At 37.8% G+C, this 16,785-nt stretch overlaps 2 protein-coding genes across 3 annotated transcripts in view; one reads left to right on the top strand and one right to left on the bottom strand.

Annotated features, from left to right (window-relative positions):
* Window positions 1–4,987, bottom strand: part of LOC121389001 (zona pellucida sperm-binding protein 3 receptor-like) — a 30,917-nt gene extending 25,930 nt beyond the window's left edge. For both annotated transcript variants that reach the window (XM_041520589.1, XM_041520590.1), the window contains exons 1-2: window positions 4,562–4,987; window positions 269–439 (exon numbers count right to left, since the gene is read on the bottom strand). In XM_041520589.1, the coding sequence (XP_041376523.1) occupies window positions 269–439; window positions 4,562–4,919 (529 nt within the window). In that variant the 5' untranslated portion in view covers window positions 4,920–4,987. The remainder of the gene's footprint in view (window positions 1–268; window positions 440–4,561) is intronic.
* A 7,065-nt stretch (window positions 4,988–12,052) lies between these two features.
* LOC121389067 lies at window positions 12,053–16,429 on the top strand. Its single transcript, XM_041520683.1, has 2 exons — window positions 12,053–12,698; window positions 16,341–16,429. Exons 1-2 carry the CDS (start codon window positions 12,341–12,343, stop codon window positions 16,427–16,429), a joined length of 447 nt encoding a protein of 148 aa, XP_041376617.1. The 5' UTR covers window positions 12,053–12,340.
* The last annotated feature ends 356 nt before the right edge of the window (window positions 16,430–16,785 follow it).

The following is a 16,785-nucleotide window of genomic DNA, read 5'->3' as shown; positions in this document are numbered from 1 at the left end:
ACGCTTCACCACTAAGCTACATCCCGACACTCGTATAAAGATAATTGCCACACAAACTTATTGGGGGCTTTTGCACCCACCACACTCGCCCATTCCGCCGCCTTTATCACTATAATAAAACAAAAACTGAATTGATGGAAGAAATAGTAGTAACATCAATGTTCATGGTGTTTGTGTTAATAGTAGTAATTTTAACAGCAGTTGCTCTATAAAACATGTGATGTCCTTCATAAACAAGTATTATGCATCAACAGATGAAACATGAAACCTTCAGTGCAGGCCATCCGAGTCCATGTGCCGTCTACTTGACAGTTGACACTCCTCTCTGGCGTATACCCAACACTGCACGTATACTCCAGCACCGTCCCTATGGTGTTAGGAGCAGAGTTAACGTCAAACTGAGGTCGAGAGTTCGGTATTGACGGCGGGACAGGACACTCTGAAAAGAAAATGGAACACATTAGTGTGTACTTTATGAGTCTTTATTTATTTATTTATTTACTTAGTTAGTTAATTAGTTAATTAGTTAATTATTTATTTATTTATTTTTCTTCGTTTTATTTTTCATGTTTCCATTAGCAATAGGAATGAAAATGCGAAAGTCCAAAATTTTATTTAGTCAAAACAACAAAGCTGCTAACATATCTAAAGTTGTATTTCTGTAAAAAAAACAAAAAAAAACCCAAAAACAAAACAAAAAAAAAAACAACAACAAACAAACAAACAACATACATACAAAAACAACAACAACGACAAAACAAAACACCCTTTGCCGTGTATTTGCATCATTCTGCCCGAAAATAATTTTGTAATCCATGTAACAATGAGAAGTGATTTATTCGCTATCCTATATAGCTGTTTGGTGGTAATGTTAATATGAAAAACTGTTTTTATTCAGATAAGGGACTATTTTGTCACCCGTCCCATTTTTTTCGCGGAGATCTCGCTTAGACGATAGAGTTGAGGTGCTTTGGTAGTAGGACGAAATCCTATCAATGGACCGATTTGTTTTTCTCTCGTGACAACATGTTTTTTTACGACTGGTATATCAAGGACCGTGGTATAAGCGCTCCCGTTTGAGGGACATTGCATCGAAATATCCGTAACTGAAAAATGTAGCTGGGTTTCTCTAAACACGTTTTTGGTGTTTATCATAGTATGAACGTCAAAAATATAACATTCAATTCTTATAATCCCAAATGCATTAATATTGCCATTATACACAAACTATATTTAAAAACCCAATCGAACTCTATTCCACAATGATTTACAACTGTATCAATACACAAATAAGGGAATTCCCTTAGAAAGTTACATTCGTTTTTTTCCGTCAAATCTCCGATTCATTTCATTGATTTACATAAGGTTTTATAAATTTTAATTTTCTGAATCAAATGTGGATAAAACGTTATAAAATTTAAAATAACAGAACATCAACTGATAACGCAAAATGTTTTTCGATGCATTTTGAACTAATTAACATGGGGGAGAGCGTCAAATTATTTAGAAGATTTATCTACTACCTATATTGAAATTGCAGTTGTCAAAAATTGAATTAGTAAAAATGACTGTGAAGACTGACTTGAAAGGGATAAAGTGATTTCAGTGTTACTGTGTGTGTGAATTTCAGAGGAAGTTTGTGATGTGTGATATTATTCTCGGAAAGGACAGGTAGCGGAATTGTGCACAAAGGCGTATGTGTTTTCACGCGTGTAAGTTGTCGGTTTGGTGTTTTTGTCAAATGTGACAGAGCTGCGCTCATGTCTCTTTTTTGATTTGTTTAGCATTCTCTGCTATAACTTCTAATATAAGCTTCGTTTTTGTGGCCTGTCATATACATTATGTGTCTCAGTTCAAAACCGGAGTAGTTTAAAGCCTGAATTGTCACCGTCACTCACAATGCAGACGAACTTGGGATAAAACAATAAAAACGGGGATTCCGTTGTTTACCGAAAAAGTGCAGTTTTCACGTTCATGGAAGAATGAACGTTGATTGTTTTAGATCACGTGATATCATTTTAACCAATCAAGACGCCTATCACAAAACAGTAATTATAAAATGGAATTATATCTCAGATGTATCAGATGTTTGATATCCAATAGCCTTTGATTAATAAATGGATGTGCTCTAGTGGTGGTGTTAAATAAAACGTTAACTGTACTGTATGTACGTCCTGGCCCTATCAACATATAAAACGGGATAGGGCTTCAGAACCCCTAATCAACATGACATATAGCGAAATTAACATACATTTATAAACCTTCTCGCACAATTGTCTCGGGACAAAACCCCACATTTTTATATGTCTAGATTAACTTAAACGACATGTTTGTCTTAGGTATAACAAAACGACATTCTTAAAACAAGTACAATAATTTACTAATACTTTCTTAATTTAATAGAAACATGGATAGGTCATGGTAGATAATGGGGTGGGGTGGGGGGTGGGGGTGGATATTTGTCAAAAATATCATTATTTCTTATTTTCACACAAAGTGGCTAATAACGGTAAAGACATTGCAATATTTCCCACAAAACAGCATACAATGTAAATAAACTGGGATGCATATAAAAAGCATCATCTCTTGATGCAGTGTGATTAAAAAGCTTGTCTTTAAAATTATATATCCAAAGTGTCCACGCCGTTATTGTATACAAAATAATAAGTGTCTACATGTAAACTGCAAGATGTAAGTAATCCTCTTATAAATATGTGTTTTTCCTCAAACTACAACTTAAAATATTAACATACAACAACACTGCAAGTTACACCTTTTATTTTTTATGTTTTTGTCTTTACCGTTATATTATCTACAAAAAAGGACCAACAATTTGATTAGTATGAAAGCTATCCACCAGATAACACTGCTATATCTAGGTCAAGCTTATATCAACGGTGTCAAATCCATGAATACTAGCTGGGTATCTTTATAGACGGCCTATTGTTAATTTTCAGAAACCGTGTTTTCGATGTCACACTTATTGTCTGTCTTTACCATTAGTTTAATAAAATATCGGTAAATCTGTTTTAAAATCCATTTGCATAATTGCATTACTGAAGTACATTGCAGATGGCACAAAATACCATGTCATGTGTCTTTACCATCATAATTATTGTCGTTATGTATGTTGAATAACAGCAAAGATAGATTTGACACGTTATTACAATCATCCAGTCTAGCAGTAATTCATACATATGCCTGTATTAGTAACAATTGTAGATCTCTATATACGTTTTAAAAAGTATTTACCATTATTAATTCCATTTCCCATTAATTTATTAACGGTAATAGACATAACGGTAAACACACACGTTTCTTACACACTTGTTGATGAGAACATCATGCGTTATTTTTGATAACACAGTTGTTTACACACGTACGTGCCTTAACAATTTCAAGACATACGACTGGCTGCTCCTAGGTGATGACTAGGTCACCAATGCCATACGTCCAATAAAAAAACCCCGCACGATGGAAATCGATTACACTGTGACGTATAGTTAACCTGGCAATCATGTGTCTGTGACGCGTAAGTCAGCTACAAGTGCAACGACTGTAAATAACTTTTAGTCGAAAAAGATGTTAAAATTTTCTTAATACCTGCTTTTTGAGGATATGTAAGAAATAGAATAATACATTCCTATCTGTTAGATATTATTTATCTCACAACTCATTGTTTAAAAAGGTATTGAACTCGCTTTCGCTCGTTAGATACATTTTAAAGCAATTCATTGGGAGCTAATGGTATCTAACGACCACTCACCCCTGCGCGTGCTGTAACCTCACCGTGGTGCAGGTCTGTAACATTCTCTTTGAGAATGGCCAATACAGCACAAATCCCCTTGTTTTCTTTGAGATACAATTGAAATTTTGAGTAAAAGTCAGTATCTGTCTGTGATATTAGTATTTTTGCACAGTTCTTTACACTGTTTTTACTTAAATCTTGAATTTTTATATTGATGTTGATCATCACTTTATTTGTTTGCATTACCATAGTTTGACACCCAATAGCCGATGTATTTTTCGTGCTGGGGTGTCGTTAAACATTCATTCATTCATTCATTCATTCTAACGACCACTCACGTGTTATTCTCTATTTACCATTATTCTTTACGATTAACACCCAAATAGCCGATGCATTTTTTGTGCTGGTGTGTCGTTAAACATTCATTCACGAACATGTCTGCTTTATATTTTGCTATTAAAACACGAAAAACAATAGCCCGTACGCATGTACCGATTGCTGGCTAGTTAGTACCATACATTGAAATCAATAGTTTTATCTTGTTTGGCGTCTTTTTAATTTTAAACTATTTTAGTATTGCCAAAAAAGAAAAAGAAAACAAGTTGAGGGGGTGGGGGAGGATGCATTTTTGTGGGATATTTCATATTAAACCCCCCACCTGTGTTCAGTCATCTTGCATTTTGCATACATTTTGAACTGAATATAAAGGTAACTTGATCATAAATGTTACTTTAAGGTGTCACGTACTTGAATCTTGGTTGCCAATGCGTTTTCTAACGTAAATTTAAAATAAAATGTGTATACAATTCTCACCCATGTTTTCCCTGAAGTATACAAATCCTTCATCGGCAACTGATCCAGAAGTTGAAAGGTAAATCACAGAATTAATCTGGCAGGTGCCAGAATTCTTCTTGTAAAAGAACGATATACAGTTAGAATCTCTATTACATTTCACAGCGCACTTGGCTTGATTTTCTACACCAATGTGGGTACGAATTTTGCCCTCCGTTAAACGTGAATTAAAAAAGGCGTCATCTCTTATGTATGTGATATCCTCTTTACAACTTGAAGACTTCACCAAATCTGAAACTGTTGCTATAACAAACAACTGAAATAGTAAATATTGGCCATAGTTTCTTCCAAAATTACAGTACAGTATGTTAACAAACATTTGGGTAAAGAAGTTTTTAAAACGACACAACCTAATGATTGGAATAATTGTACAGAAATGACTCTTCAAAACACTTTCAACGATACTGAATGTCACATATAGAATAAACAAAAGAAAAAAGAAAAAACCTCTATACTGGTACATAAAACATGCCTTTATTCATTGGTTGATTCACTTGCTTGAACTGTTTAACGACCGTTGTATTTGTCCAATGACTGGCGACTTTGTTGCGAAAAACAAACAAACAGTCGTCTATATTGTGTGACGTCAAACTATTGTTTTAGGTCTATGTTGTTTTCAAGAATCTACAGCTGTGAAACAAATCAATTTGAACTTATTATTCAGCTTAGGAATTTGAGCCCATACCAGTCGTAGCCAGAATTTTATATTGGGGAGTGGGGGGTGTGGGGGGGGGGGATCAACCCATTATTTGGGGGGGGGGGGGGAGCATCGCACACTGTATGTATATATGATTTTACGAAATTTAATACAGTAAAAAAAAAGAAGGTTTGATGATGGTGGGAGTGGGGGTGGGGGGTGGGTCTACGTCAATGAAAAAACCTTATTATTATAATAAACCACCAACATTAAATGAAATTAACGCAACTACTGTTCAGCGACAATTCAAAACAGCTAATTAAATTGTGTAAATATTTGACCACTGCTACCACGCATAGAACAGAAAACATTGATATATTATGCGTGTTATTATATTGTATTTTATTACTATTTATGTATTAACCATTTATTATTGACTTTTGTCGATTCCATTCCGTTGCTAATTACCATTCCCCGCAATGTGCACATTATACTATTTTATTTATAAATATGTAAGTATGCCTACAAATTGTATGTTTTTTTTGGCAAAATAAAATGTATCTCTGAAAAAACCCCAAGAAGACCGAAATCGTTGAGCTAGTTTCGCAGATCGGCACAAATAGGTACTTAAAGGCATACTGTCACGGATTTAAGGACCTTATTTCTCTAAAAATGGATAATAAATAAAAATTACATTAATTGTTGGAAACCAAATCTAGCTATTGCATCACCTTAACTGAACCATGATGGAGTGAAATCCATGTCAACCCTCTCGGCAATTTTAGTTTTTGAATTATGGACCATTGCCATAATTCAGTTATTTTTACTTTGTTAGACCATTAAATAGGTCAGTGGTCTGTGATAATATGCCTTTAAAGATGGCGGCACCCTCAGAAGTGATATTTATTTTAACTGTTTTAAATTATACTTTAGCCATGGAATTTATTACGTGTGGAAGAACTTTTAATTGCATTTGCAGGAAGTAAATTGCTGTGACATCACCAACTGCACTCAAAGTGGTTATTTGTCACTATCATTAACAGCAAAGTGGTGGTTGCGAAACCTCGTTTAATGATTGGTTAACTTGCATAGAACCGTTATACTGGCCTCGGTGGCGTCGTGGTTAGGCCATCGGACTACAGGCTGGCAGGCACTGGGTTCGGATCCCAGTCGAGTGAGTGCGTGCTCCGCAAGGCTGATGTGTTTGAAAAGCAGCTGTGAAAAGCAGCTCTGAAGATGACATATACATCCAGAGTCGCTGACTGACAGAGATCAACACCTGTTTATTGAGTAAGGATTGAGCTGTGGTATCTCTTTTAACACCCAAAGCTGTTCCAGAGCAAACAGTGCTCATCTTCCAGAGTTTAACCTGAACAAACTGAGAGCCATTATAACCTGCTTAGATGTAAACAAAATACATGGCTCGGCCATGTCACAACCTCTACCTGTTTGGGAATTTCACTGGTTCAATGAGACAGAGAGTTGGATATTGTACAAGTGCCAAATGATGCATCAGAAGGATATATTAGAAGTGGACCTCGACTACCCCCCCCCCCCCCCCCACCCCCCATGAACTCCACAATCTACACAGTGATTATCCATTAGCCCTGGAGAAACTCAAGGTCACTGAAGAGATGACCGGCCTCGGTGGCGTCGTGGTAGGCCATCGGACTACAGGCTGGTAGGTACTGGGTTCGGATCCCAGTCGAGGCATGGGATTTTTAATCCAGATACCGACTCCAAACCCTGAGTGAGTGCTCCGCAAGGCTCAATGGGTAGGTGTAAACCACTTGCACCGACCAGTGATCCATAACTGGTTCAACAAAGGCCATGGTTATGCTATTCTGCCTGTGGGAAGCGCAAATAAAAGATCCTTGCTGCCTGTCTTAAAAGAGTTTCCTCTAAAAAAACAGTGTCAGAATGACCATATGTTTGACGTCTAATAGCCGATGATAAGATAAAAAAATCAATGTGCTCTAGTGGCGTCGTTAAATAAAACAAACTTTACTTTTTTTTACTTTACAACCGTTACAGTAGGTGCGGTTAGATGGGGGTGGGGGTGGGGGTTGGGTAACCACACACTTGACCTCTAAAATATGGTAGTCCCCTCCACAATTTAGTGCTTTAGACCAGCCTCGATGATGTCTTGGTTTAGCCATCGGACATAAGGCTGGTAGGTACAGGGTTCGCAGCCCGGTACCGCCTCACATCCAGAGCGAGTTTTAATGAATCAATGGGTAGGTATAAGACCACTACACTACACCTTCTCTCTCAATAACAGCTAAACCACTGTCCTGGACAGACAGCCCAGATAGCTGAGGTATATGCCCAGGACAGTGTGCTTGAACCTTAATTGGATATAAGCAAGAAAACGAGTTAAAGAAAGAAAGAAAGTGATTTGGGCCAGCAAGTCACAATCATTCCCCTAAGCCACTCCGATAAATACACACTTCAAAAAGAAAGGCAAGCATGAGTTTGTCGAATGCAAATGAGCTAAGCTTTCAAATATCTGTAGCGGAAAGAAAGTGAATTAAAGATGATCAGCCCTTCGTTTCCAGGGCAATTTAATGTTGTATATTGTGATGGATGATGAATTAAAAAAAGTTAAAATATAACTTAAAGGGGCACTTCAAACGGGTGGGGAGGTGTCAGGGAACCCTTATGAGACCCCTCTGGATCCGCCAATGATTAAGTTTGCAAACGTATGGTCTAAAATGGTTTAACAAAGAGAAACTCAAGTAAAATTGTAATAAATTCTCGATTAAATCAGCATCATTTGTATTTCCAATTATAAAATTGAACTGTTCGAAAAGTGACCCACTCTTAACTTATTGTAATCACTAAGTTACATTTTCATACAACACATACTGAAATCAGCCTACATCAAAGAACAGCGCAGTCCGAAAAAGAAACGTAACCTGTTTGATCTATTTTAGATAAAAAGGTGTAAACAAAAACCCCAAAACAAACTTACGCTACAACATGGGGATTGTTTCTCTAAGAAAGTCGTGCGTATAATTCCACTGCAAGTGCAGCATTTACAACTATATTCAAACACAATTTATATATTTAGCAGTTATGCAGGTACGATTCAACTAATTGCGATTCTGTCACCTGTCATGTACGGTATAACTTAATAAACAATGGAACTTCTCATTTAGTTAATTAGGGACTAGCAATCAGACCAATTAGAGTTAAACTGAGGTACAGCAATCAAGGACACTGGATTTTAACTGTTGCCCCCAGCATAACAGCTAAGGACTATAAATCATGGTAGTTACGTGTCAACACATATATGTATGTTATAAATATTCGTTTTTCTATGCATGGAGGAGAGATCCAAGGAAAGCAGCTCTGCTGTTCGTACCCTTGATGTTCTCACTCACAAAGTCAACCCAACAGAACTCCATTATTGAACAATACGACTGTGTGACTTTTGTTTCTGTTCTCTAAGCAGAACTACGACGACGTATAACAAAGGTTGTTAAGTGCAATTTTAAATAAAACATTTCCTCCGTGTTGCCTTCTAAGCAGAATCTATGGTCTCTTCCCTCAAGATTTCACAAGACAAATACTCAAGCAGAGAAATCGAAAAAGACATGTATTATTTATTTGTTTCACTTATGCACAATGTTCGTGATAAACGCTAACATGACAACATAACGTTGTTTAAACTAGCAAACCTGTTTAAGTGGCCACCTGTATTAAGCAGCCATCTGTTTTATAAGATTATATTTTTATGCTCCACTTTGTTGCTGCTTAATCAATTTTATTGTTGGAAGCAGCTTTTCAATCGTAAGAACATTGGTACCATTAGAAATTTGTGTAGATTTATAACTATTGTATAGCAGCATTTCTGTTTCTCCCACGACTTCTGTCATATACAATTTACGGTTCGGTTTTCAAACCATGTCATTTTGATACTGTTATATTATATATTAGTATTTATCATATAACTTTCCCATAATAACCATGTCATAAAACCATGTGATAATTTAGTGGTTTAACCCGTGTAATAATGGTATGCAAATTTAAAGGTATGTGTATATTTGGAAGGTCTCTAGGCAATAATGTGTTGCTGTCAATGGGTCATTTGTTTACCTGAGCGTAACGTTTTCATAATATTTAGTTAAAATGCGTGATGTCAAACTAATTTGTATTCATCGTGACTTTAGTACTATGATATTTACTAAATATCGAATGGAAATGTTATTTTAGAAGTATTATAGGATAAATATAATTAGCTACTCATATGTTTAATATGTAAAATATGAACCTCGTCTAGTTAACCAGTCTTTGTTTAGGCTAACCAATACTGATTAACGTAGACTCATTTGATATTTTCCATATTAAATAAACAATAAAAGTCGTGACGAATTTCCTATTACACATATATATCAGCATAGAAGACTTTTGTTGGATTCTGGTTGCCTCTACCATTTCCGTCTGGGATACAATGGCAGAACTAAAACTGGAGACCCATTCCTCTTGGATGGCCAAACAGAGATTCCATGTCGGAGATAAGATAATCAAATTGTGGGAGGACCGGCAGCTGCTCGCACGATTCCTTGTTATCCAACAGTCTCGGTCAGAGTTTGTATAAAAGTTGCTAGCCACCATCGGGGACAATGAGATGTCGCTTATTCCAAAATCAGTGTTCGCCAATGACGGATCATTTCTAATTCCAAGTGACAAAAGCAGGCTAAATATAAGTGAAAGTCAACATTAATATATCGCCAAAACGGGGACATAGCCAAATATCCACACGCAAACACAATTACATAGCCAGATACACATACATACAAATACGCATGAACACACAAACATACATGCATGCATCCATCCATGCATCCATCCTAAGCTGGCTGTAGCCTAGTAGTAAATAGCTCGCTTGATGTGCAGTCTGTCTAGGATCGATCCCCATCGGTGGACTCATTGGACTATTTATCGTTCCAGCCAGTATGCCATGAATGGTATATTAAAGACCGTGGTATGTGCTGTCCAGTCCGTGGGATGGTGCATACAAAATATCCCTTGCTACTAAAGAAAACATGTAGCGGTTTTCTCTCTATGACTGTGTCGAAATGACCATATGTTTGACATCCAATTGCCGATGATTTATTAAATCAGTGTGCTCTAGTGATGTCGTTAAACAAAACAAAGTTTTTAACAAAAAATCCCTTGCTACTAATGGGGAAAATGTAGCGGCTGTCCTCCCTAAAACTCTATTCGGTGATTACTAAATCAATTAAGCGGTTCTAGTTGTGTTATTAAAAAACAAAACAAAAAAACTTTAAAACATCCATCTGTCCATCAGTACGTACGTACGTACATACCTACGTACCTACGTACCAACCCATCCACCTACCGACCTACCTGCATCCATGCATAGGTACCTACATACGTAAATAATACATACACGCACACACATACATGTACATATAAAGTATCAACATATTTACACAGCATATTTCATACTGTTTCGAATGATATGATATGAATTTCTGGTTGGAATACGAAAACTCAATAGCTTCACCAAGTGGATGGACTCTTCATTGTAGTCTATTTCAAACGAACGGATTACAATCGAGCGAAAATCCCACTAGTTTGGGCAGGCACGGTTCTAAAATGTCCATGTTTAAAATAGGGTAACCAGAGCATCACAACTTGTATATCAAAGGATTTTGTATGTACCGTCCTTTCTTTGGGAAAGTGGATATAAAAGACCATTTGCTGCTAATGGAAATATGTGACAGGTTTCCTCTCAAGACTACTTGTCAGAATTACCAATTGTTTGACATCCAATAGCCAATGATTAATTGATTAATGTGCTATAGAGGTATCGTTAAACAATTTGAACGATTTAAGCAAATGTAACAACGTATATGGAATCTCTTGGCCCAAGATGTCCCAATTGGGACATCTTGGGCAGTTGTGACGTTGTGGGTATCAATACACTAATCACAACATTGATTTATCTTTGTTTAGGCGTTTTAGCGATGCAATTTGTGGCAGTCAGAATTCTTTCTCCGCCATGTGTTTTTCTATACAGATGTAGTTTAGAATTATGAGAGACAACTACAACTTAATCGATCCCACATGTAGCGTAAACTTGGCATACATAAATCATGAATATAGAAATGGTAGCTTCATGCAGTTTGGCGTAAACTGTAGTTTGCTGAAGAATCCTTGACCAAAAATAGATTTATAGAGAAAATCTTAATCGCCAGTCCATTACAGTTCCAACCAGTAATCTGTTTATTTGGAAATCTATTGTCAAGTCAACCTGTCACGTCACGTCAATACTGCTTATATTTCACAAAGCAAATGAATAAAGGGTTTCGGTCATTATACAATTCTGAAACGATCTGATCGTTATAAATCTGGATTACCAGAGCCTACACGACGTGGTCGATTTGAGACATATCGTGTCTTTATGCCAACACTTTACCTATGTGTACATTTTCCAGTGCATCACGACTGGTATATAAAAGGCCGTGGTATGAACCATCCTGTGTGTAGGGTAGTACATATAAAATATTCCCTGCTACTAATGGAAAATGTTGCCGGTTTCCTCTCTAAGATTATACGTCAAACTAATCAAATGATTGAGAACCAATAGTGATGATTAATAAATCAATGTCCTCTAGTGGTGTCGTTAGAAAAAATAAATTTCTCTATCTACTCTCCCATGTGTTTCTCTCTCTCTGTGTTCTTGTGAATGCATGCGCGAGGTTTGTTTGTAGTTGCTGTGTGATGGCGACGTGGGATTTCAGTGTATTTTCACTTAGTACTAATTCACTGATCCGCGAAGGTAACCAACAACACTCAGAATACGAATATAAAATATTGAGGAGTGAAAAATCTCGATTTTTGAAAGCAACTGTAGAAACTGTCGCGTGTTTTATTTAACGTATTCTTTTAGAATAAAAATCTACACGTGCACACTCATTTTTCGTTTTTCGTTCTCTAGTCTAGATATAACAGACCGTTTGGAAATACGACCAATACATGTATGTCCAAAACATCTCTGCATATTTACTTTTAAACATAGTGTATCATTAGTTAGCGAACGATGATGTTTTAAAAACTGCTCTTACAGAATGTTTTTTAAAACATATTCCATTAACATTGGAAGAAACTATGGCATTCGTTTACTACTTCAACTGATCCTTTTTGCAACAGTTCTAGTGTTAGTGGAATCTTTGAACTGTGTTGAGATTTCCACCTTTATAAGAGAGAACTCTTTCTCCAACTTACTCCTGACGGAGGGCAGAATACGAACCCATGTCGGCGTGCAGAATGATGGTGACTGCGCCGTGAGATGTGAAATAAACCCAGACTGTAAATCTTTCTTCTTCAACAAGAACTCTCGCACCTGCCAGACCAACTCTGTGATTCACCTGACGACAGCTGGGTCAGTATTCGACCAAGGGTCGCTTTACTTCAGGACAAAAACGGGTGACAATGACATTTTTGGGTTTACTTTATTTTACAATTTATATACGAATATGGTTCAAGTACACAGTCCTGGGTACACACTTCGGCTATTTGGGTTATTTGTTTTGAGTTTATTTCCACTAAAATAGAATTTACTTTCAAGGTGATACGGCTCGATAATACAATGCATGGAAAACAGTTGGTATGTAAATAATTATTTTCATAAGGATATTTCTACTGTTCTAAACTATATTACATTTATCACCCACTAATTGTTGGGTAGTTAAAATCCAAGTTACATTAATGTTAACGAACTCTCAAGCATTAATAAATCAAACACCTAACAACATAATATGGTGTTACACGGAGTGGCAGCCTCTTTACGACACTATCCGTGAATCCATGCCCCAAGTTCAGTTTGTGAGAGGAATCCCCCACAATTTACAAGATGATAACTACTTTGATGCACGCAACAACGTCTTAATTTTGGATGATCATATGGCCGAGGCCAAGAACGATAAGCATATTTCTCAACTATTTACTTGTACTTCACATCACAAGAATGTAATTAATTTTCTGTTGTTACAAAACCTATTTCCAAGAGGCAAAGAGTCGCGTGACATTGCTCTCAACTCTCATTATGTGACTTTGTTTAATTCACCCGTTGACAGACACCAAGTGAAATTGTTTGCAAAAATAATTTACCCCAATGACAGTGATCCCTTTATGTCGCTTTATGCGAATGCTATCCAGAGACCATATGGCAATTTTACCATCGACTTACGACCTACAACAAGTGAAAAGAACAGGTTGCAGCCCAATATGTTAGATACGCCACCACGGAAGCAACAAAGGCAGTACGCACTACCTACTGACAACGAAACTATGTCAAAATAATACTTTAAAAGACTATTCCTCTCCATTCGAAAGTCAGATACATTCCGATACGGTAAAATCGTATTCTGCAGTCAATAATCATTCAGGAGAAGAGGAATATACCGACGACGAAGTGACCAAATCTAAAGAAAACATAAAAAGATCCTGTCATTTCTCTTTTCTTTTTTTAAAATTATTTTATCCCACTTTCGCGCTGATTATCTCATGCAAAAATATATATAAGCCACGATATACGTCATCAAAGCAAAGGATACCTTGTTAACTAGTACATTTAAAACATCAAATTAATATATAATTAATGTTTGAGCATAGAAAGTGTTTCATTGTATCTCATTCGTCATTCACAACCACCCATCTCCCTGTCTTTCTCTCCCTGTTTCTCTTGAGCTCCAACAATTATACTGATTCTTACAATTATCTTCAAATACGTGGGGTGGGGGGTGGAGGGGTTGGGGGGGGGGGTTTGGACTGAATTTGACATGGGAGACGTGTCTATTTCAATAAAAATTTCATTTCAAATTATTTTCGTGCTTTATCTATTTAAAATCCAAACACACATGGTATCATAATATCAGATCAACAATGGCCGTCATTTGCCAATCTGGACGACAACACCGTAATATATGATCAAGGACGTATCTCTGCACAATACAAAGTCAAATTGTTATGGAAATCTTTCCAACTTTTATTTTGGCATAATCCGGTTGATTTTTCGATCGAGTTAAATTAATACGGAAGCGTATTAGTGCCATCACACAATAAAATACTTCGATTTGCCAACATATAATCTTTTTTAATATTATTAAGATTCATCGACAATGGCCTCAACTGCGATGGAGACAGGTGTGGTTCAGTGACGAGTCCCGATTTCTGCTCCGACGTCATGATGGAAGATGTCGCGTGTATAGGCGTCGTGGTGAACGTTATGCGGCAAACTGCGTGCAGGAAGTGGACAGATTCGGCGGGGGTAGCGTCATGGTGTGGGCAGCCATCTCACACACTGGCAGAACTGACCTGGTCCACGTGCAGGGCAACCTGAATGCACAGGGCTACATTGACCAGATCCTCCGGCCACACATCGTTCCAGTTATGGCCAACGCCAACGCAGTGTTCCAACATGACAACGCCAGGCCTCACACAGCACGTCTCACAACGGCTTTTCCTACAGAACAACAACATTAATGTCCTTCCTTGGCCATCGATATCACCGGATTTGAACCCAATTGAGCATCTATGGGACGAGTTGGACCGACGCCTCCGACAGCGACAACCACAGCCCCAGACCCTGCCCGAGCTGGCAGCAGCCTTGCAGGCCGAGTGGGCCACCATCCCCCGGGACGTCATCCGTACTCTGGTTGCTTCAATGGGCAGGCGGTGCCAGGCAGTTGTCAACACACGCGGAGGCCACACCCGGTATTGACTCCAGATGACCTTGACCTTGGTGGTGTGTCCTATCACTTACTCACAATGGACTAGAGTGAATTGTGAACAATCCTGCAACATTTGGTAATTATTGGACTCACCATTCAATAATTAAATCAATTCTCCAAATGTTACGACAATGTGGTTTTGCGTTTCTTCTTTTGAAGAGTATATTATATATATTAGAAACTATACGTTTTGTCATAAATATGAGACAAAGTGAGAGTTGGTGACGCAATATGACATCAAATGTGCGTCATGACGCTATTTGTACGTCATAATGTATTTTTACACAATATATTTTGATTCTTTGGCATCATGTTTCTATCTACTTATAATATATTTATGGAGTCTAATATCAACCGTTTAGGAGATAAATAGCCTCAAGTTTGGTATTGGCGGCCATATTGAATTTATGCTAATTATGAAATTTTCTGGTATCAGAATTTTGATATAATGTATTGTTCAGTGGAGTATCTTAACAATAATAAAATAAGTAATAATAAAAAAAAACCTCCTTTTGCAAATTTCATAGCCTTCTTTTCCTCAACTCCCACCCCGACTTTGCACATTTCCCGGGTACCTCGGATGGTGTGCCCTAGGCAGATGTGCTTGAACATTCAGTGGGTGTAAACACTTGTTAAATGGCTGATTGGACGCAGTTGAAAAATACCGTACATGGGCGGGGGAGGGGGGAATGGTCCCGCACTGTTCCCCTATTACTGTGCTCAGAAATCTGAAAATACCATACATTAACACTTGCAGTTCAATAGCGTCTTTGGAAAGCATGTCCCCGATTCCCGAACCTTCCGTACCAGGTTCTGTCACTCAAATACATGTCTTCTTTCCATCCCCCAGACCATCGAAATGACAGTGTCTCTCCTTCCCCACCCCCCACCCCCCCCCCATATACACTCAAATACATGCAGTGTTCGAGATTAACGGTATCCCGATATCCCAGGGATACCAGAATTTAATTTTGGATACCAGACTTCAAGAACCCAGTATCCCACAGGGATGCCATATAATACTAAATTCTCAGGTGGGATACCAGATTTTGAAATGTTAGTATCCAAGTGGGATACTGCCCAAAATTTTTAATCTCGAACACTGACATGTCTTCTTTACATCCCCAGACCATCGAAATGACAGTGTCCCTCTCCCTCTCCCCCCCCCCCCCCCCTGAAATACATGTCTTCTTTCCACACCCCAGACCATCGAAATGACAGTCCCTCTACCCCCTCCCCTCAAATACATGTCTTCTTTCCATCCCCCAGACATCGAAATGACAGTGTCCCTCTCCGTACAGGCTTTCAAAATTATTATTGATTTTCTTTAAAACAGAGTGTCATGGACCGCCGTCAGTACCACGCGCTCAACCCCAGTTCGACGTGAACTCTCCTCCAAACGCCACAGGAGCGGTACACGTGTGATGCTGGGTACTCACCACAGGGTAGTGTCAGGTGTCAGGCTGACGGCACGTGGACTCAGATGTTGTGTACTGAAGGTTTGACTGTTTAATATTGATTGTATACTGAACCGCAAAAGAAACGCGAGATTTTTAAATGTCATTTCTATATGGTAAATTATAACAATTTATTTCGGGGATGTAACTCAATATTACAAGACATGCTGGTTTATGACTGAGACCCAAATTGCAGGTACCCTTTCAACTTTCCATGAAACGACACGCCAAAACGCACCTGTATCGAAGGCCGTGGGTGGCAGTCGCAAACAATTGTCATGAAAACCGAAATGCACGTGCATCTCGTGGAGATTATGGGTATAA

This window comes from Gigantopelta aegis, chromosome 14 (assembly GCF_016097555.1).
Source record: "Gigantopelta aegis isolate Gae_Host chromosome 14, Gae_host_genome, whole genome shotgun sequence".
Taxonomy (NCBI): domain Eukaryota; kingdom Metazoa; phylum Mollusca; class Gastropoda; order Neomphalida; family Peltospiridae; genus Gigantopelta; species Gigantopelta aegis.
The sequence above is the reverse complement of the archived record's forward strand: the minus strand, read 5'-3'. Positions and strand labels throughout refer to the sequence as shown.

Excerpts from the sequence above, each read along its gene's own strand:
- LOC121389067 (XM_041520683.1), top strand. The coding sequence starts at position 12,341 with ATGTTTTTTAAAACATATTCCATTAACATTGGAAGAAACTATGGCATT. Across the intron at positions 12,699-16,340 it reads TTACTTCAGGACAAAAACGG|AGTGTCATGGACCGCCGTCA; the intron begins GTGACAATGACA and ends TCTTTAAAACAG.